At 35.6% G+C, this 23,980-nt stretch overlaps 1 protein-coding gene across 1 annotated transcript in view; it reads left to right on the forward strand.

Annotated features, from left to right (window-relative positions):
* LOC142341831 (endosome/lysosome-associated apoptosis and autophagy regulator family member 2-like) overlaps positions 1-23,980 on the forward strand; it is a 250,975-nt gene that overhangs the window by 212,060 nt on the left and 14,935 nt on the right. The window contains exons 17-19 of the mRNA XM_075393083.1: positions 13,187-13,207; positions 13,318-13,344; positions 19,668-19,801. Coding sequence (XP_075249198.1) covers positions 13,187-13,207; positions 13,318-13,344; positions 19,668-19,801 — 182 coding nt within the window. The remainder of the gene's footprint in view (positions 1-13,186; positions 13,208-13,317; positions 13,345-19,667; positions 19,802-23,980) is intronic.

Genomic DNA, 23,980 nt, shown 5'->3' on the forward strand with positions numbered 1-23,980 from the left:
AAACGTTTCTTTAGCAGATGCTAAACTTTATCAACTAGAACACAAAGTAATACCTAAAGATATAAAGTTTCATATTAACGGAAAAGAAGTTAACTACTCTGTATTGCATCAAGACGATAAGGACGCATCAGCTAACGACTGTTATCCAATTATTGCTCAAGTCAAAGGCGAAAGAAAGAAACTTATTAATATAAATGATGAAGGTGACTTTAGCGTAGATGATGCACCAGACTACATAAATGAACACTGTAATGCTATACACAGTTTCTCTGATTGTTTTCGCTACGGCACACAAATAAATCAAATAAAGAAATTAACTTCAGAACTATCTAGCGAATATGATAATCACTACTATTCCGAGATAGAAGAAATAGCTGAAATAAGTGATGACCGAGAAGGTTATGATGATCAAGATTGGTTAGACTTAGTAGAAGGTAATATTGAAAACTCACTTATTGAACAATTAGAATCTGCTAAAGCCGACTATATCAGACGGACAAAATTTAAGAAACTTATTGAACCAGAAGCTTTTCAAAACATCTCAGAAAAGGATGTCCACACAGATACATTAGATTTAATAGCTAAAGTTACAGATTTTGCAAAAAACGCTAATCTTGACACCGATAATATTCTTGAAGAACAAATAAACGACTCCGTGATAAATAAAGTTAGAGATTGGCTAAAAGTAGGCAAAGCTCCAGAAAAGGACTATATTATTAAACAATCTAAAGCACTACAAACTTATAGGAATAATTTCAACTTGTTGTTTCTAGAGAATCAATATGATTTACTCTGTTATTCCGAACCTTGTGAAGACGGCTCTTTTGACGTTAGGATATGTGCACCACTTTCGCTTTTTATAAAGATATTCGAAGTCGCACATACGCATGAACTTAGTGGTCATAGAGCAGAAAGCACAACTTACAATAGAGTTAAGCGATATTTCTATTGGCCCGGTATGTTTAAATGGATTGAAATGTTAATGTTAGATTGCTTAAGTTGCCAAACTAATAAGTCAGCACGCAAAGACTTGAACGAAGCACCCTTAGAACCATGGGGACAATTAGAAGCTATACCCCTACATACACTTCATATTGATCATAAAGGTCCACTACGACCACTTAGCAAAGGAAATAGATTTTGTCTTGTAATAGTAGACGCTTTCTCTAGATTTATACAAGTATACCCTAGCAAGAATGCTGAAGCTCTCGAAACAGTAAATCAACTAGAGAAATTTATAACTACATTTGGTATACCGCAACAAATAGTACATGATAACGGCAATGCTTTTATTAGTAATGATTTCGTTCACTACACAAATGAAATGGGAATTACACTATGCCCCCGAACTGCATATTCACCGTGGACTAACGGCAAAGTAGAAGTACAAAATAAACATTTGACTAATTACCTAAGACATTTTATTAGTAAAAGTGGATCTAATTGGTCCGAGTACACTAGTAAATTTGCATTTTCACACAATACTGCAGTAAATTACAGTACGGGATATACCCCTTATGAAATACTATTCGGAACGAAACCACAAATACCCTTATCACTAAAGTTAGGACTACTACGAGATAATCAAAAGAAATGCACATCAGAGTATTGTATTAATCTACCGCCACACTCACATAGTGAAGAAACTTGTAATAACAAAAAGATAGAGAAATTGTTACAAAACAGATTATCTAACGAAATGTTAAAGCGAGAGAATACATTTAAAACAATATACTCGAATACCTACACTAAATGTAGACAAACTACGAATAAAGCGCACAAGTATAGAAATAGATTTAAACTCGGAAAGCCTATACCTGACGGTAGAAAAGTACTACTAGAAAATCACTCTAAAGGACTACTAAAGTCTAAAAAGCTACAAGAGCTACGCTCAGGCCCTTACACTGTGCAACGAATGCTAACTATTACTACATATGAGATACAACATGATAAAACAAATGAGAAGAAAACCGTGCATAGAAATCATATAGTACCTTATTACCCGAAAGAAAAAATACAAGAGTTAGTTGAGAACTATATAGTCCCAGACGATACGGATGATTATTATACTCAATATAATAAGCATAATATATCCAAATCTAATGCTTATAGAGGCGCACAACATATTGCTATTTCACAGTGGCCCTTAGTAGAAACACAATATACTGTTAATCCTAGTACTACACTACAGCCAACATTTAACGTTGAGGCTACTCCAACAAAAGATTCAGGCTTAGAATCGCTACAAACACGAGCAGATAATACTACGCATATACAAGGCACAAGCTCTTCTAATTTTCTACCCCCACGCATTTCAACCCCCTACCCTATGCAAAATATGTATTCACCTAATAGCCCACAGCAAGAAAATTTTTCTACACCACCTGATAATACTAGTAAATTTAAAGCTACACGCAAATTATTCCCCCAAGCCACGCATAATAGCCCCACATCATCACCTTATAATCCTACACCTACAGAATCACCTAATGTTTCTAATTTACCAGACGCAAATGAAGTATTAAGCAGACCTCAACGTAATAGAAAAGCACCTACATTCTTTGGTGAACCTATTCCTTCTGACTTGCTACAAAAACTCAAAAAGAAATAGAGACGCAAAATCTCTTTTCAAATAATAACTTTTATAGTTAAAAGCGTAACCACGCACCAAAAATAAAATAAAAACATATTTACATAGTTAAAATATCACGCGCGCAACCCCAATATATATGCGCAAATCAACACAATTTAAAATTATACCCGCATATTCATGAAGTCCTTTAGCAGGTTCTTAAGCACAGCGCTCCTGAGCGTGTCACATTTGAAGATGGCACACTCCGGAAGTTTTAGCCCCCTCAACATCTTATATGCTCCTTGAAGCACGGGACCAACTTCTGGATCCCACCACGCATAGTGAAGAGCCCAGAGTTGCTTCGCTAAGGCCTCTTGCTCTTCCCACACCCATTCCACTTTGTCCCCCACAAAGAATTTTTGGAAGAACTAAAATCAAAAAATTTTTTTTCTTTCTCTCTGGCTCATAAACATCCCCCTTCTTTTCTTGATTCCCTTAAAACCCTTCATTTTTTTTCTCCTTCGAGTGCCCCTAAAGCCCTCATCACAACAAACAGTTATTCTGAGTTATAAATTGGCAAATACTCACATCGAGCCCCAAGAAAAAGTCAATCATCTCCAGAGTCTCTACGGACACACAATTCAGCTCCCGTCGCCTCCACGGTTTGCTCATTACACTGACACGATCAAGTGCCCATACTTCCTCATCTCCCAAGACAATTTGGAGATGCTGATATGCCTCTGACATAAAGAAGATATAATCATCAGGTCCAAGTCCCGAAATTTCCTGACTGATATACCTCTTATAATAGAATTCCCGCGCCCTCTTTTTGAAACCCGAAACGGGAACTAACTCAATACCTTTTTGATTAAGCTTCACCTCAGCGTAATCTAACTGATCTTGTAAATCCTGATCAGGCTCAAGGAAGTTAATATGCATATTGGAAGGGAATGTAGAACCGAAAATACAAAGTTAAAATAAGTTGAAGAAGGAACTAAGATTAAGAAAATAAAAGTTAAGGAAAGGCTAAAAGAACTAAAATTGAAATTAATGGTCAAGAACGAAATGAAGAAAGAGAGTTAAGTAGAAGTTAAAGGATTGAAATTTAATAGTCAAGACAGATCAACTGTATAGTATGAACATTTAAGGCAAAAAGCAAATAGCCCACTCAACACAAATCTTACATAAAGTACGCAATTAATCACCATCGCAAGCTGTTACACACACATAAACTTCTCTACATGTTCAACACTCATACACTTTCAACATCTACGCATACCTCTTATTGCAAACTAACGCTGAAAACACATGTTACCCAAAACAAAACTAAGTACAAATTATTCCCCCATGAGCAATTACCTTATCTAAGTTGAATACCTTAAGTACAGAAATTTGTCCCTTGCAAACTTTTTAAACACACTAAATCGCATTTAGTCAGGAATGCACAATTAAGCATTTTACATAGTCAACAAATAGAGCTAAGTTTACTAGCTTAAGCACCCAAGGAATGTTTAAAATAAACATTAGAGCACTTATGAACAAATAACTAACCACAAAATTACGACTTCTACACACAAGAGTTATTCAACTAAGAACAGACAAAATTCCGCTAATAAGACGAATAGAAATCGATTTAGTATTATGGCTAAAGCCCACTTCTATCACCAGTCACTCGAACATGCAATTCAATCCTACACCAACGTGAATTGATAAAATGTGCAAAATCATAGAAATTATACAAAAATTTTCAAGATTAAATCATCCAGTTTTTGAACGCATCCAGATACGAAACTCAAAATGTGTCCATATATGCACAAAAACCTAGCAAACAACACCTTGCAAGCAAAATTTCTATATCGTGCTTATAAGTGAAAATATTGCACTCTATGCTTAATGTTCAACACTAAATTTGATATTACGTTTTTCCAAGCGAAAAAAACTCTCCGAAAATATTTAAAAACACTAGAACCCTGATAAGTACTTCCAGTTGTTCCTAAGAGCTAGTACTTTATTTATATATAGGGGATTTTTCAAATTCGATTTATAAGTACAATTTTTTTTAGATACAATGTTCACTTACAAAGGACAAAAAATAGCAAATTTCAGCATCAAGTTCTAAAAACTCTCCGAAAATATTTGCTGAAACAAAAGTGTTATTTTTTGGCTTAACTCAAACACACACAACTATACTGTAATTATACATGTGGGATTTTTCAAATTCGCTTTAAAAGTTGATTTTTGAAGACATAATTTGGTCATATAGAACATATAAAAACAGCAAATCCTGAGCATTCATTCTTACGAAGTTATCGTAATGTGCTTATCGTTTGACCAATTTATCACGTTGCTACATGCCACTAGTCAAGGCTAGCCATTGGCCAATCAGGTTTGAGCACACAAATTATGGTAACTTAACCCTGAGAACCACTATTTAAGAGCCTTACCCAAATTCAAAATCACTTTTCTCAGTTACCTTCTGAAATCAATTACTTCTTTCTCTCTCAAATTCAGCTTTAACTTAACCATCTCTCTCTCTCTCTCTCTTTCTCTCTCTCTCTGTCCCAAAATTCTATCTTCACATTTTGCCCCTTTCAAATAATAACTTAGAAAACTTAGAAAAGTTTTCAAGCATTTCAATTTATGAACACCAAATATTTGTCACAACACATCTCCACAACACATATACCAGGTATCTCAGTTCAATATTGATTCTCAATTCAATTCTCAGTCACTAATTATAGCAGGAGTTTATAACTCTTTAGAGACTGATAATTCAGAAAGTTTCTAAATCCCGACAAACACTACCTACACTAAACACTTTCATCACCAGTTAAACACACCACAATACACCAACAGCGTAAAGACAATCAATCCTAATATATGACCGAAGTCGCATTCGACCAAAACGGTTTTCTTATTTCTCTTTCTATCAACCCTGACACACTTGTGAAAGTTTCCATTAAGGCAAATCAAAAGTTGAAATTCAACAGTGAACTTAACACCTTAACTAGTTGTCAAATTTCTAACGAAGTAAGAACTGTAGTTTTCTTTGCTACTAACTCTAACGAAGACCCTATTGCTGTCTTCTGGGGAAAGTATAACCCTCAACAACTTAACAGTTTATTAATTCAAATTCATTCTTCAAGCCTAGTTGACTTAGACATTTTAAATGTCCCTTGTTTGGTTTTAGAACCACCAACTGATCAATGAATATTCCGCTAAACGATTATTGGGTTATAGCTTCAAGAACAACTTTCTCAACTTCCTACAGTCCTTATAACATCCCACATAAAATCTTAAAATATAATAACAAGTCAGCAAAAATTGATCGATCATATATTTCATATAAAGAAAACATTGTTATTTTCTTCGTTAAAGACCAGTTTGTAAACTTAGAAATAATTGTTTGTTGGACCCCTAACAAACCAGAACATATTGAACGCTTTCATTTCCAATTGAACAACAGAGACGAAATAGACCTTGATATCATCGAAGCTCCCTTTACTGTAGACCCTTAATCTATGTTACCACCTTCCCTTGAAACACAAGTTCTTACTGCCCTTGCATTCGACCCGCTATCGTATATTAGAATATTCCTCCTACAGAAAATATTGAAATTCGGAAATAAAACTGTAACACTTGACAAGTGTTTTGTTTCTAATCAACAGAGAACAGTTGCATTCTTCGTAACATCAGAAAAAAACGCAAAATTTGTCATAATTTGGGTACCCTATAATCCCGCTCACGTTCACGAGCTAAAATATCAGATTACTTTCACGGATAATATTAACTTGAATTTGTTAGACTCACCTTATACTGTCTTTGTTTATTAAATGGAAGACGGCGAAATCAAGAAATCACCAGCAATAGACGAAGTAATAAACGTAAGCTACAAAATGCTTATTTTTATGTTACTTTGCTTAACTCTGTTCCTACCTGTAACAACTGATATTGAATCTGAAATTGCTCAGCATATTGCAGAATTAAAATCCCTAGTTGAATATAACGATTCTCATCCACACTTCATAGAATGTGTCGTAAATAGAGATAATTGTCTACCTGAAGAAATTCCGTACCTTAAATTACTAGACCCTCCTGAAAAGCTATTAATTTGGTCAAAACGCAACGTCCATATGCCACTATCACTGATTAAAGACCAGTTTAAGGAAAAACTTACTGATAAGAAAGCGCTTCTTTCAAAAGTAGAATATTTTATTACCTTTATAGGAAACCAAATTCGTTCTGTTCAGTTTCTTAAACTTATTGCTATCATACCCCTTGCACTCCTCTGCGTTATAACTGCTTGCTATACAAAATATTTGATCTTTGTTATATTTCTTGCATTATTACTCTTAACGTCTTTCACTGACGCCAGACCAAATGAAAAGATGAGTATCTATGAAAACACAGCTCCTAACCTTCATGTTAACCACTTTGATTGCTCAAAAATGATTTCAAATCAGATGTATTCTCTCAACAAAGTAGCACCCTGCGAGATTCGTCCTGATAAAATTAGCACTAATCAAGTACGAGTCACTCTCTACCAAAGAAATTATAAAGTTAAACTAGAAGCAACTATGTGTAAAGCAACCCAACAGCAATTACGTTGGTTTTGCGATTCTTTTGACTCTAGCGGCATAGATGCCAGACATAATACTATTACTACTTCAGTTAAGCTTGATGCTCAGACATGCAAACTTGCAAAGGAAAGAAAAAAGATAAAACTTTCCTCTTCTTCTAAATCAGTAGAATTCGACTTTGACAAATCTTTATTCTCAAATTTTAACTCAGGCGATGTTGGAACTGGGAACAATGAATGTAACTCCCGAGGTTGGATTACACATTACACTTATGAAACATATATGCAAAATGTTAGCCTGAATGTAAACCTTAGAGATGGCACAGTTAATAACTGGCACAATATACCTCTACCTTGTCCTTTATCAGCCGGAGGCTGCGATTCTACATTTACTGATCCATTTGCATACACTTGGGATGAACCCAATAATTGTCTTTTCACTATAATTCGCACTTTTGACGCTCAAATGATTAAAGTTAATGACAAATACTACATAGTAAAGGATCCTAAATTTACTTCAGCTCAGTCAGATTTCGACTTACAAAGCTTTATGCTCCAAGTTTATAATAAACCACAGTCATTATGTAGTCATCAACGAATAGTATATCCTACGCCATATGATTCTCTATACATTAGTCTTCGTGACGGATTTGATATGAACACTGGAGAACCCATTCACAAATTTAAACCCGATACTGGTGCTATAACTCTGAAAAATAAATTCTATTCCAGTGACAACAAAACAGTTGATACAACATATTCTCAAGTTTATGAGAATATTGATTTCGAAGCACATCTTGGAACAAAAATTGACTATTTGCACTTTAATAATCTTCGGCAACTTCAAACTTCTACTCTAGAGCTATTAAGAAATGACTGTGAATTAGAGCGCTCAACTATTCTTAACACTTTAATGATTTCTCATGAAAATCCGCGTTTAGCTGGATATACCTTAACAAGAAACAGATCTATGTTTCTGAAAACAAATGGCAATGTTGCCTGGCTATATAATTGTCCTGAATTTCATTCACCCTTACAGATTCTTAATGAGTGCTATAATCGAATACCAATTCTTTATGAAGATGAAATACATTTCGTTGATCTGATTTCTAGACAAACTTTCACCGAAGAACAATTGTGCTCTGATAAGCATTCAAACTTATTTCAACTAGATGTTGACGATGATAATTCATGGTTTGAGCTAACCCCACAAATCACAAAAGTAAGAGGACCTGCACTCTTTAAACCACATATAGTTATTCAACAAATTGCGAATGTTATTACTGCAAGTATTTATGCTTCTATCTACACATATAAAGAAATGATGTCATTCTGGAATTCAATAACTTTCAACTCCAATATGAAAGGAGTTCTCAAACACTTTACTAAGTCATTAATAGATAGCAGAGAATCATTTTCAAATATTTCAGGCACGAATTATTATAACTCTAGAACTATTTATCTAGAATCATTCATTTCACCGGACTTCTTTTATAATCAATTTGTTGAAACCTTTGGTAAAATACAATATATAATTGAGCGATGCGGAATATTCTTTGCCGCTTTCTTATTCATTAAGCTACTCATCGACATAGTTTTATGCTTAATTCGAGCAATGCAAATTAACAAAATTACAAATGCATCTATTCATTTTGGTAAAGCACTCTTTGCTGCCACATTTGATTTAATGTCAGCTCCAATTCTGACTTCTATCTATCTAGCAACTAACTCAGAGAATGATAATACTGATAAAAATAGAGAAAGGACGATGCGTGTTCCAAAATCTGAAGATACAACCAGAATTACTCAAAGCCCACCTTATGATATTAATAGAATGCAAGCACTAACTCATGAGAATAAAAGTGGTTATCCAAACCTACATGATGAGAATAATAAAGACGAAAATAGAAACGATCACAACGTTCCTACGTCTCCAGTATAGGATTAATTCCTCTATTACTTTAATATCATCAAACTATACGATGATAATACAGACTGACTTCATATTTACTACTGATTTACTTTAAAAGAGAATACAAAAAAATAAAAAAAAAAGAGAATACTTGCAAAATAACTTCAAAAAATATACTCTTAGAATAGAATAAGAGTAGAGAATACTTGATATTTCAGGAACTTTCTTCAATCCCTAACGAATTGTTACCAGTCTTTCAGAAGGAACCTTCAAGTGGTTGGCCCGAATACAATACACAATCAACTTCTAAACCTCAATCTGGAATTAAACAACTTGACAGACTAGTACAACCCACAACTCACGTTACTCCATCTACAACTTTTCTCTCAGCTATCAAGATTTCAGCAGTACAAACTCAAGCAACTAGTGCAAATTCATCAACGACGGTTACATCATCCAAGAGGAGAACTAAAACTGCCGATACAATTGCAAAGAAACAACCACGTAAACAATTCATTAGAGAGACATTCAACCCAGCGACACCGCTAGAAGTAAATATACCCAAGACAAACAGTACGGTACCCAACGTCTTAGCAAACACTACAACTACTCAATCGTCACGACCAAACTTTCTTAATCTTCATCATTACACAACTACCCCCCTGCAAGACCGCCTACAAAAACAACATCAAGCTGAGATACAAGCTAAAACCCCCGGTTTTAAAGGACACCCGAACTACGATACAAATTTAATCTACCAGTTGCAACCCAACATCAATAGATTCAATCTCATTGGTTATTTGTCCAACAAAAACTCTTATCTACTAACTAATCACAACCTTCAAGGGCAAACAATACAAGTCCCGTTTGATAATATTACAGCAAACCTCACTCCTCAGCTTGATACCTTCACCTATCAGGTACAGCAAAACTTTCTGACAGAAAGACAACGCTCTTAACAGCTCGAACAACGGATTACTGAGCTCCAACTGGAGATCGCAAATCTGAGCATCAACTCCACATCCTCCGCTCATCACGTTGAGCACTCACGGAATGGAATAGATAAATTTGTGGTTGTTGATGTTCAGTACTTCCTTCATTACTTCTTCTTCTTTCTCCCGCGGTGAGGAAAATTATTCGTTAGTTTAAACGAACGCCTAATTATTAGTCATTTTGATTACCTTACTCTCTTTGATTCCATTATTTACATCAAGTAAAGTAATCCGCATTTCTTCTATCTCCATTGAAACTATCTTCAATGATTACACTTAGCGCAATTTATGGTGAAAAATGAGTCCATTTTTATCTTTAGATTGCAAATTTGATTTGTTCTCGCTTCTCTAATAAAATCTATTCTTTATCTTTACGATTTATCTTGCTTACGACATCATTCGATTGTTCCTTCGAATTCCATAATTTATTTAATGTCTTACAACCTTTCAGTAGACGTTAAGTATTTCAAAACATATTGCGATCTCGCTGAAATTATTCAATCGCAAATTATTGAAACTTCGAAAACATTCTTAGTTGGAAATAAATTCTATACACCATTGTCAGTTCATTGGACATTTGAGTTACAGGAGATTATCTTATTCTTGCAAGATAACAATTCCAATGAAATTGTAGTTTATTTTCATCAAATTCCTGAGTACGATTTATTTGAAATTCTAAAACTTATTCATACAGAAGAAATTCTTAACATCAATAATCTAAACTTTCGACCTCTCACTTATTTCAATTAATATGTTAATCTTCAATACTTTGGTGATCACGGATATAGAAATGTTACAACCTTTCGTTAACAGGTATGCATTCATCGCCATCCGCCATTTATAGTTTTAAGTACTATTTGGATCTTCCTGTCAATTCCTTTCAAAGATTAAATGGTCTTCCATTCTCCCCATTGACACAAAAAATTGAATTACTATATTATTCACAATGAACACATATTTTGAAGGAGGTGTTGATATCGAATGGTTTAAAGATTATTGTCAATTCTCATGTCTGATCATGTTGAATCCGCATGGGTTAACTTTTCTAAACAGATTATTTTTAACGATAAAGTTTTCAGAATCTCTGAATTATACTATTCTGAATTTCAATGCGAAGTCATTTTATTTCTTGAAGACTTTGAACAAAAAGAAATTGTTATTTATTTTGAACTAATGACAAAAAGCAAGAATAATTATTTCATGAAGCTAATTCATAATGATCAACCAAGTCTAAATATTAATTCCTTAAACTATAGCTACAAAGCTTACTTCAATTGATTTATTCTTCAACAATACTCAAATAAAGATGAATTACGAAACGGAATTCTTTATTTGGGGAGTTATTTCAACAACACTAGCCCTTATGGTGTTGTGCGCAGTCATTTTAATTTCCCTATTCATTTACCTCGCTTGTCATTATAGACCATTAACTTAACCAGTATATTCTTGAACTTATATTATATTATTATTCAACGTCAGATGTATTGACAGCACAATTTTATGGAAAAACTTCAAAAGGTCTATTATAACGGCCACCCAAAAAAATTGGATCTATTATTTTGTACAGGCTTGTATCTTAGGACATCGTCAACCCTTCTTCAAGAGAGAACTCAGAAACAAGAAGCTACGATGAACTTTAGAACTTTAACCAAGTAATCTACCTCACAAACTTTAAATGCTTAATTATTATAAAATTAAGCTAAATAATTTATTCGATTATGTAAAATTTGATGTTTTGATTTAATACCGATGGACCGGGATGGGATGTACTGAAGTGTGCTACACTCAGTAACACTATTTGATAATCTTAGTGCTATTTTGAGAATTTACGTTATAGTGCGTGAAGCACAAACTTGATTTGGACAAAGTCCATTTTAACGTGTGAACAAATTACTAAGTAGTTTTGAATAAGCTACTATTTTAAGACCACTAACTTAAACTGAGAATACTATGACGTGATATTATCACGCCACACAGATAACACCAAGTTAACCTTGGTAACTCTGTCGACACTGTTATCTCTATCCAATAGGATACTTGAGAACCACGTGTCCGCAAGTATAAAAGGAGCTTGCACGCTCAACCAAAAACACTTTTTGGTCCCTGATAACTTCTGATTTAAAATCATACTCCCTTATTGCTCCCTTGCTCAATCTCAGCTTACTTGAGATATTTTTCTAACTTAGAATATTTTGTGACTTGTTCTTAACTAAGAACTCTCTAAGTCATAAAATATTAACTTAGCACTAATTTGGAAATCAGGTAAGTTCAGCTTAACTTCTCTAAGTTATAAATTAACATCTCTTAAATTCTATCTAAGTTACAAGTTAACTTAGAATAATTCAACCTGAGCTAACTTGTGCTTTCACAGTATTAATAACCTTAACTATTCTATCCCTTCATGCTCGGTTCATATTTGATGCTGTTTAACATAACTCATTAATTCATATTTGCATTTAACTTTCTTTAATACTTAACTATATACCAAGAGTAGAACTAGGGGTTGAACTCTCAAGTTATACATGTGGTCCCGCGATTAACCCCGTCGTTTAAGTATCTAATGTACGGACCAGCAGTATAAATGCTTCAAACTTTTGTAAAGAAACCAGTTTTGAGCTATGCTCAAATTTTTATTGGGGTACTAAGGGTCAGCTCAACGTAAACTTTTTTTTGTGTTTCTTTGTGGAGATAGGCTAACGTAGCGATCGCAAATATTTTCTGGCAATTTGCCATTTATGTTATCAATTTCGCTGGATTTCTCCAACTTTACCTATCAAATGACCACTGTCCTTGGGGGTGATACTGATAGATATCCTGCACTGCACAAAACTCATTTGTTGACAGATAGACAGCTTATAATGTAAATTGACTGCAGCTGTTTTTTTTTCGTTTGAGGGAAAAGTACGACTTCTCTCCATGAACAAAATGTTTTGTTTCATAAATCTCTTAACAAACCAATGACTGATTTCCGACCAATTATAGTTTGTATAGTCTAAAAACATGTCGGACTAGCCATTATAAGTTATCAATACCGTTATAAAGGTAAAAAAAAGTGAACACTTTTGACTTGGGAAGGAGGAATCAGTTTTGAAGCGCTTGTTTCAAAACAAATGATGATTTTTTTGTTTAAGCACAATCGTCGAGGCAAACAGGTATCACGTTTATTCAGAAATCTGTTCTTTGAAAGTAATTATTGCTCAACCTTACTGCCTTTCATATGACTGGCATAAAATACGAGGCTGATAGTTTTGGAATTTTTAAGGGATCAGGCCGACATCATGCAAATGAGGTAAATAAATAACCAACATCACTGTTCCTAATTTATGCAACAATTATACTTTTTCTTTAATAATCTTCCTGTCACAACTAATCGGGCCGTTTGATTAGAAATGCTTATCGCTGATAGATTTTATTCCTCAAGTGTGTTACAACTGTGTGCTTGTGTAACAGTCCTTGGACCTCGCTTACCAACGTTTGACAAGACTCGTGTGGACTCTCCATCACCATAACTTAGAATATCATAATTTCTAATAAAGTTTCCTTGAGCCACGTCACCGTCACAACGCTCAGAAAACAATATACATGTGCTTTTTCATTCTTCTAAATTATGAATTGCGGATGTTTTTTTAAATTAAAAATGTTTTTTTTTAAACCGAGAACACTCGTTAAACTGTAATGATTTAATATTAGTGATACATAATTATAATAATAAATTGTTTACTGGTGTCTTTACAGCAGAATAAATAGAGCACTTACACAGTTGATCAATACAAAAAAAGAGCACCAGAAAGATCGCCATTAGACCATAAGGTCCGTTTTCAGGCGTCTCATAGTCGGAAGAGAAATTTCATGTTATTTATTTCAAAGTTATTCAGTGGAAATCAAAATTAGAGTGATAGCGATAAAAAAAAAATTATATTGATGAATTCAGTGTTACCATACAAGCGAAGCTATTAGCTAAGCGAACGAAGTTTGAGGCAATTATTGTAAACGTGTTGGACTTTTTTATGCAAAATTTTCGCTTGACCGTTTTGTCTTCTCGAGTGACTTTGCGCCCTTGGCTTTTTCGTTCTGCGTGATCTAACTTCCTCTTTCATTCACAAGTGTCAGCAGCTGAACGCAGGTGGTGGCTGTTCACTACTGAAAGTCAAATGAAAAGTGCGCCCAAATAGGTTTAATTTTTGCGTTTTAATTTTTATTAGTGGTATATAAAAACCTCTAATGACGTCATTTGAAGCCTCCTTAGTGAATATAACTACAGCCTCCCCCACTAAATAAAGTTGCAATAGATTGGAGCTCCCACTAGTTGTTCGAGAGCAATTCTTCCGATCATTGTCGGTTGTTTTATTAATAGCCGCCTAACCTTCTCAGCCGGCTATTATAGCGCTCCTATTTTTTCTGGTTCGTCGTACTAATATTTTTTTCGCTTTACCTTAGTTCACAGCTTGTTCAACATTTTGCGTGAAGTCTTTTTCGCTTCGCTAGTCTAGTTTCACTCTTCACTCGTTCTGCTAAAAAGTGTTTTTAGACATTAGTTGCTCACCAAAGCAATTCAAAATGAACAGATTCAATACCAAAAAATGAAATTGAAATAGATTGGGATAAACCCATGAAGCCCATTTTTAGATGCCTGGTAATCGAACTTTGTTTTTAGTTACCATCTCTAATGCTTTTTGGTATTAATACTAGCCCCTGTGTCGTCTCACTAGGAAACAGGAGTATGTTCAGCTCCAAAAGGACATCAAAATAGTTTGCACTTAAAATTTGTTTGTGAACAAAATCTTTTTTCTTTAGTTTTTTCTCTTCTTTCAATCCCAATCTTGGTTATGGGAATTAACGGCGGCTACTTTCCGGCAATCTGCCGGGTAGGTTTTTTGCTGCAAAGCTGGGAGCTGAGCGCAGCTATATTGCAGTGTTCCTGCTTTTTGGGAACTGAAGAGGAGTATTCGTTTTCGCTGCGTTCAGTTCAATGAATTTTTGATTTCGAAAATGTCGTTCATTTGGCTCAATTTTTTGCTTGTTTAGTTTTATATAGAAATGATTTTTCATCTATGCTGCATTAATTTGTAACTTTCTCAAAGTGATGCGACACAGCATTTGAGAGCCTAATAAAAAGTTCGGGTAGAAAATTTGCACAGTTTTCTCAATTTTGTTTTTGCTTTTTTATTGATTTCTTTGTTTTTTGAAGCCTAGCAGTTTTTTTTGAATGACAATCAGTGTATATGGCAGCGAGCGTCATTTCATGCATTGAACTCCATTTTGCTTGAAGTATTTTTGTTTTCTGAAATTTTACAATACTGATCTGATTTTGGTAGTTTTTGGTTTTAATTACTAGAAATTCTTTTTGTGCGCAATCAGGAGTTGTAATTAGTAATTGAATCATTTTTCGCATTGAGTTGTTAAAATTTAGTGAACTTTTTTTCATAATTTTTGAAACTTTTAAAAAATTGAGTTTCAAAAATTTTTTATAAACTTGAAAAATACAGGACGAAAGAAAGTTTTCAGCAGATTTGATAACGTCTTTTAATGAGGGTACAGTGAAAACTAGATTTTGATGATAATTCGCAGTTAATTGATTACCATACATGTTTTGACGAACGTTTATTACCTAAGTGCATATCTGGTAATTTTATTACGGGAGTCTTTTGCCCATACATTTTCTTGTTAATAGTCGTGACTTCTTGATTTCCATTTAAAAAAAAACAACTAAAGGTTCAATGGAATGGTTGCCGAAACCATCCGCTCGATGGTCGTTTGACGGCAATTCGCCCGACGTTATTCGGCTATGTTTTTGCCAATCTTCATATATAAAACAAGAGGCCCTAATTTTGTAAGGGTGTTTAATGGGCGCCGTCAGCCTATCAAACGGCTATTGTTTGGGCGCTGTCCTTTTTTATTCGCTCTACCTTTTGGGCACGTTTTTCGTTTTAGATGAGTCACGTTTTTCTCCTTTGACTTCTGACTTACCTCACTCACTGCTTCAACTGAATGGTTTTCAAATTCTTTGCGTATTGAATTACGTATTGTAGTGAATACGGTCAATGTCAAAAGATCAAAATCAAAAGAGACGGGATAAACCGATGAAGCCTTGTCATTAAGTCATAGTGCATTGGGTTATCAAAGTTCATTAGATCGATTGCTAGCTGATATTAATATTAAGCTTAATATAAATAGCTTTCAGTTTAGAAGCTGAGTTAAGTATAGGTTTAGAATGTAACTGAAACTGCACACTGAATTAGAACAATTTTTGAAACTTAGAACATTTTTTTGTCATTTTCTATCTGTTCCTTTTTCTTTTTCAATCCCGATGTGCGTCTAGCGCGTCAACGGCGGCTGTTTTCCGGCAATCTGCCGGCTATCTTTGAGTATACCTGTTTAATTGCTCTCAAACAAATTTTGTAGCAATTATATTAGTGCTGCGCTTTTTTAGGCGATTTTTCGTCTGGCATCTTTGGCTTTTTGTCAAAAACGGGATAAAAAGGTAAAGTCCGGGCATTAAGTTCTGGTAGTGCGTTTCGGTTTAATAGACTCTAATTATCCTATTCATCGAAACTTTAGACATAAATTCGTGGAGTGAAGTCCGGCTCAGACTTTTACCCTCTCCACATCAGCCCCCTTCAGTCTCCCAATCCATACACCTGCTTATCGTTTCACTCGTAACCCAACGCGCACGGCTCCCCTCCCCACCCCGTTTGCCTACGGTGCTCACTCCCTGAAACTTAGCTAGCTACTGACGCAATCAACCGCTCGCGAGTTGTTTGAGGGCAATATTCCCGACGTTAGTCGGTTATTTTTTGACCTTTTAAGCTGAAATTGATATTTTGTTTGCCTTATTAATAGCTGCCCTCATCTCAGCCGGCTATTATAGCGCTCCTATTTTTATAGCTGCGAAGTTGTAAGCTGAGCGTAGCTATATTGCGGTGCTCTTGGTTTTTTACGACTCGAAGAGGAGTATTGATATTCTACAGGTTTTTACGACTCGAAGAGGAGTATTGAGATTGTACATGTTTTTTTTAGCAGAAAGCAAGTTTGTTCATGACTTGAATTTTGACTTCTTTCTTTTCGAGCTTTTACCTCCGTTTTTGATTGTTGACTTCTGTTTTCGAACATTGGACTTTAACAATAGCTTAGTTTGTAATGTATAGCAATTGGTAACAGTCTGTAATTCAAGGTGAAGAGGAGAATTTGAGAAAATTTGATCTCATTTAACTACCTTCCGCGCCCCCCAAAAAACTACCCCCCCCCCAACGTACCTACTTCCCCCCAACCCCAACGTACCTACCCCCTCCCCGTACCTACCTGCCCTCCTCCCCCCCACGTTCCTACCTACCCCCCCCCCCCAACGCAACGGACCTACCCCCAACCCCACCTACCTACACCACCACTTAACAACCCCCCACCACCAGCACCTACCCACACCCCTGAACTGAAAAAATTTTAACGCTTTTTGTTATATTGGTCTACTATTTTTGTTATTTCTAGTGTTTTTTTTGATAATCTGATTTTGTCCAAGTTAGGGTAGATTATTTTGCACGACGATTCGAGTCGTTTCCGGTATTCTACCGGCTATGTTTTTTTTAGCAGAAAGGAGGTTTGTTCATGACTTGAATTTTGACTTCTATCTATTCGAGCTTTTACCTCCGTTTTTCTTGACTTCTGTTTTTGAACATTGGACTTCAACAACAGCTTAGTTTGTGATGTATAGCAATTGGTAACAGTCTGTAATTCAAGGTGAAGAGGTCAATTTCAGAAAATTTGTTCCCATTTAACTACATACCCCGCCCCCCTAAAAAAAGACCTCCCCCCACGCTCCCAAGTAGCTACCCCCCCCCCCCCCCCACCCCACCTACCTACACCCCCACCACCAGCTACCTGCCCCCACCTAGCAACCCCCCACCAGCACCTACCCACACCCCTGAACTGAAAAAAATTTAACGCTTTTATGTTAAATTGGTCTGCTATTTTTGTTATTTCTATTGTTTTTTTTTCGATATTCTGATTTTGTCCAAGTTAGGGTAGAGATTATTTTGCACGACGATTCGAGTCGTTTCCGGTATTCTATCGGCTATGTTTTTTGTTTTGTCGTCTGACGCTCTTTAATCGTTTTACATTTGTTCACACAGCAAAACTGAAAAAGTCAAACTTTCTGAATGACTTCTTCCTCTCACTAACGGCATTTGCGCGCGTGATGTCATTTCTCACTAGCTTTAGCGAAAGTTTTTATTTGCGTGATTAGATTTTGATCATACATGACTTACCTCACTCAATAAAATGACTTTTGCACTTTAAAACTTAAGTTTAATTTGAATTTGTTTAAGGTCAAAGGGACTCATATGTGCAGTAAAGGTCCCTAATAAGAGGCTCTTGTGGAGTGAATTTTAACAAGCTTTATTAATTTATCGCTGAATGTTTTTTAGCCTAGTTTTTTGAGCGGCGTCGATTTTTTTTCAGTTTAGATCTGTATCTGTTTCTATCTCTATTATATGGCACGCAGGTCTATTCTTTCGCAGCTATTCTGGCAATCTGCCGGCTATGTTTTTTTTACTTCGTCGAAATTTTTTCGCTTGACTAAATTTGCCGCTTTTTCGACATTTTGCGTTAAATCGTTTTGACTTCTCTAGGCTAGTTTCACTCTTCTGTCATTCTGCTCGAAGTTCTTTTAAACAGCAGCTCATCAGCAAAGCAATTCAAAATGAAAAGGGTCAGTATTAAAAAAAAATCAAAGTCTGAAATAGAAACGGGATAAACCCATAAAGCCCATTTTTAGATGCCCGGTACTTGAACTTTGTTCTCATAAGATTTAGTTACTATCTATAATGCTTATTGGTATTCCTACTAGACCCTGTAGTCTCTCACTGAGAGACAGGAGTATGTTCAATTACGAAATGACTACTGCTAAGTGATGTAAATCTTTTAAATGGCACACTATCTTCAAATGTCACTTTTTGTTGAACACTGGAAGACATGATTGTCGGTTGGAGTACTTGTTTCTCATCTGCATCAACGTTTCCTTTTGTACAACTCAAAACTACTTTAACATTATATTCAGATTTTTCCGGCATCAATTGAATGTTATTTTCTAAATTTTTTCTAGCCAGTTATTGTTTACTGTTACTTTTTACACCATTTTCTTGTCTGACGGATTTCACTTTTGAAACGCTTTTTCATGCCTGACTTGAATATTAAGTGATCTAACTTGCTCTGGTTCAGAAATTATTTGCGCCCGCCAGCTGGAGCTAGTGTAAATTACAATTGATGGACAACTCAGTGCTGCCTAGGTCTCAAGTATGCTTCCTGTCATTCACGAAATTGTGTCTAGTTACATCTTTCCTAGCTCCGCACGATATTCCTCTTTCGAGATGAGAAATGTTTCATTAATTAACATAATTCAAATTAGACGTTGGGTATCATGCCTTATCCCTCTAACCCAGGCAGCGCTTTTACTGCACCGCTGCGTTGCAGCAGTATAATCAACATATTACAAAGGGAACAATGGTGTGCAATGATATACGGCACAGGAAAACCCAAAATCCTGTAAACGGCTAAACGTTTGTGGTACCATTTTTGAAGTACCTGCAGCAACTGATCTAAATTGTGAAGTGATGTTTACAGGATAACGAGACAGATGGGGGAGTTGAAGATGAGTACGAGAAGAGCAGCCGGAAGTATGGCTTCGTCTGTCGATCTGACCTCTTCCCACCTAGAGGAGATGAACTTAAAGAGGCTGTTACAGAATACCCACTTGTGTGAGTATCTCAGAAATGAATCTTGAAAATGTGGCTGTATTTTTTTTTTTTAAAAAATGTAAGCAATAGGTCTAATTTTGTGCGGTAATTTACATAGAGGTGATATCGAACAAAAAATCTTTCCAAAAATCCAGACAAAATTCTGAAGTTTTAGAAGTTTAAGCTTAAATATAAAAGATGATGAGATTTCCTACTTCCTGTGTTAGTCTAATTAATAGCGGCCGATCTAATAAATAGGCCCGTTCAAATTTTTTCCTTTAATGTCAATGAGAAGTCAAATTGCTGTAGTCATTTTAGTTACGCTAGAGTAGTAACATGGAAGCGAAAAAGAGATTATTTGAAAGCGTGACATCGGTTTGAACTTTTTCGCAGGTCAAGTTGCACCTAATGTTTTTTTGACATAATCCGAAGATTTTGGATTGTGTTGGTGCTCTGTCTTTGTTAACGACTCGCAGAAGAGTATTGGTGGAGCGTCGGTAATTTTGATGGAGTGTATTTGAAACAGGAAGTCAAATGCGTGAAAACAGTGTTTTGGTCAAATTGCTGAAGAGTTGAGAGATTAGAGAGCGGATTTCTGTTCATGTCGCTTATTTGAGAGAGAGAGAGAGAGCGTGAGGAAAATCGAATTAATGTGAGCACATTATTGCCATTTATGTGTTTTTAATAGCCGCCCTCATCTTCTCAGCCGGCTATTATAGCGCTCCTATTTTTTTTTACTTCGTCGAATAAAAAAATGTTTCGCTTTACCTCATTTTGCCGCCTTTTCAACATTTTGCGTGAAATCTTTTTGACTTCTCTAGGCTAGTTTCTCTCTTCTCTCATTCTGCTAAAAGTGATTTTGAACATCAGTTGCTCAGCAAAGCAATTCAAAATGAACAGAGTTAGTACAAAAATGGATGTCAGAAATAGAAACGGGATAAACCCATAAAGCCCATTTTTAGATGCCCGGTACTTGAACTTTGTTCTCATAAGATTTAGTTACTATCTATAATGCTTATTGGTATTCCTACTAGACCCTGTAGTCTCTCACTGAGAGACAGGAGTATGTTCAATTACGAAATGACTACTGCTAAGTGATGTAAATCTTTTAAATGGCACACTATCTTCAAATGTCACTTTTTGTTGAACACTGGAAGACATGATTGTCGGTTGGAGTACTTGTTTCTCATCTGCATCAACGTTTCCTTTTGTACAACTCAAAACTACTTTAACATTATATTCAGATTTTTCCGGCATCAATTGAATGTTATTTTCTAAATTTTTTCTAGCCAGTTATTGTTTACTGTTACTTTTTACACCATTTTCTTGTCTGACGGATTTCACTTTTGAAACGCTTTTTCATGCCTGACTTGAATATTAAGTGATCTAACTTGCTCTGGTTCAGAAATTATTTGCGCCCGCCAGCTGGAGCTAGTGTAAATTACAATTGATGGACAACTCAGTGCTGCCTAGGTCTCAAGTATGCTTCCTGTCATTCACGAAATTGTGTCTAGTTACATCTTTCCTAGCTCCGCACGATATTCCTCTTTCGAGATGAGAAATGTTTCATTAATTAACATAATTCAAATTAGACGTTGGGTATCATGCCTTATCCCTCTAACCCAGGCAGCGCTTTTACTGCACCGCTGCGTTGCAGCAGTATAATCAACATATTACAAAGGGAACAATGGTGTGCAATGATATACGGCACAGGAAAACCCAAAATCCTGTAAACGGCTAAACGTTTGTGGTACCATTTTTGAAGTACCTGCAGCAACTGATCTAAATTGTGAAGTGATGTTTACAGGATAACGAGACAGATGGGGGAGTTGAAGATGAGTACGAGAAGAGCAGCCGGAAGTATGGCTTCGTCTGTCGATCTGACCTCTTCCCACCTAGAGGAGATGAACTTAAAGAGGCTGTTACAGAATACCCACTTGTGTGAGTATCTCAGAAATGAATCTTGAAAATGTGGCTGTATTTTTTTTTTAAAAAATGTAAGCAATAGGTCTAATTTTGTGCGGTAATTTACATAGAGGTGATATCGAACAAAAAATCTTTCCAAAAATCCAGACAAAATTCTGAAGTTTTAGAAGTTTAAGCTTAAATATAAAAGATGATGAGATTTCCTACTTCCTGTGTTAGTCTAATTAATAGCGGCCGATCTAATAAATAGGCCCGTTCAAATTTTTTCCTTTAATGTCAATGAGAAGTCAAATTGCTGTAGTCATTTTAGTTACGCTAGAGTAGTAACATGGAAGCGAAAAAGAGATTATTTGAAAGCGTGACATCGGTTTGAACTTTTTCGCAGGTCAAGTTGCACCTAATGTTTTTTTGACATAATCCGAAGATTTTGGATTGTGTTGGTGCTCTGTCTTTGTTAACGACTCGAAGAAGAGTATTGGTGGAGCGTCGGTAATTTTGATGGAGTGTATTTGAAACAGGAAGTCAAATGCGTGAAAACAGTGTTTTGGTCAAATTGCTGAAGAGTTGAGAGATTAGAGAGCGGATTTCTGTTCATGTCGCTTATTTGAGAGAGAGAGAGAGAGAGCGTGAGGAAAATCGAATTAATGTGAGCACATTATTGCCATTTATGTGTTTTTAATAGCCGCCCTCATCTTCTCAGCCGGCTATTATAGCGCTCCTATTTTTTTTTACTTCGTCGAATAAAAAAATGTTTCGCTTTACCTCATTTTGCCGCCTTTTCAACATTTTGCGTGAAATCTTTTTGACTTCTCTAGGCTAGTTTCTCTCTTCTCTCATTCTGCTAAAAGTGATTTTGAACATCAGTTGCTCAGCAAAGCAATTCAAAATGAACAGAGTTAGTACAAAAATGGATGTCAGAAATAGAAACGGGATAAACCCATAAAGCCCAATTTTAGATGCCCGCTATTTGAACGTCGTTCCTATAAGTCTTATTTACCATCTCTAATGCTTATTGTTATTGATAGGAGCCCCTGTAGCCTCTCTCTAAGAAACAGAAGTATGTTCAACTACGAAATGCCATCAAAATAAATCGGACTTAAAAAAATGTTTTTGTACAAAAATCTTTTTTTTTCAATATCTTCTGTTATTTCAATCCCAATCATGCTTATTTGAATCAACGGCGGCTATTTTCCGGCAATCTGCCGGGTATGTTTCAAGTTTTTTGCCTATTTTTTCCAATTTTGTGGTTCTCGCTGTTAGTTTTGTTGATCAAATCTTAATGAAGAGCAATTCTATACTGAACAGGATTTTACTGTGTTAATGTGATATAAATTTATATTTTTAATTGCTCTTGAACGAAGTTCATAGCAAGTATTGTAAACGTGTGTCTTTTTTATGCAAAATATTTGCTTGACATTTTTGCGCTTTTTTCTAGAACATTCTTTGACTTCTCAAGTGGCTTTTTCACGCATTCGTTCATCATTTTTGAGTGATCACTAGTGCTTCATAGTTACTAATATAAAATCGGTTGCAGCAAAGCTAAAATAAGTGACTCGTAGCGCAGTGGTTAGTGAGGGTGGCCAAGGAGCGAGAGGTCAGTTGTTCGAATCACGATGGGGTCAAAGTTTTTTGCACCAATGAATAAAAGACCATGAATTAAATTGCCTGGCCTGTCGTTCAAGAGCAATTCTTCCATTTGTCGGTTTATGTTTTTTCAGTTTCTGTCAGTTTTCTCATGTAAATTTTCCTGTTTTTTCAAATTGTTTAGTGTTATCAAATAGTGCCTCAGGTCAGGAAGGATGGTCGGTTTTCTTCCGGTCGTTTCCTTAATGTTGCTGGCTTTGTTTTTTTGTAAGATTTTCACACCTTTTTCGATGACTTTGAGCTTCCAAACGAGATAACCAGGTAAAGCTCAGCGGGTATCAAGTTTCAGTGGAGGCCCTCAGCTGGTTTTAGTAGTCTTTAATGTACCTAGAGTGCCTAAATTTCTGGGACCTAAATTCAGGTGAAAAGGTTCTTGAATTTTTTCTTGGGTTATTTTCGATTTTTTTGCTCTGCTAAATGTTTTTCTGTGCTAAGGTAATGTATGTGGACTCCTTTTGTTAATTGGTCTTGAAAAAAGTTTTTAGCAATTTTTGTAACCGTGTTGGTCTTTTTTAATAGCCGCACAGCGATAGTTGGGGCTATTATTGGCCTTCTCTTGGTTTTTTTTCGTCAAGATTTTTGTTACGACAACCACTTCAATATGACGTCACAACCACTTCAAATCTCTCG

The sequence above is a fragment of the Convolutriloba macropyga genome, chromosome 6 (assembly GCF_964194025.1).
Source record: "Convolutriloba macropyga chromosome 6, txConMacr16.3, whole genome shotgun sequence".
Lineage (NCBI taxonomy): Eukaryota > Metazoa > Xenacoelomorpha > Acoela > Convolutidae > Convolutriloba > Convolutriloba macropyga.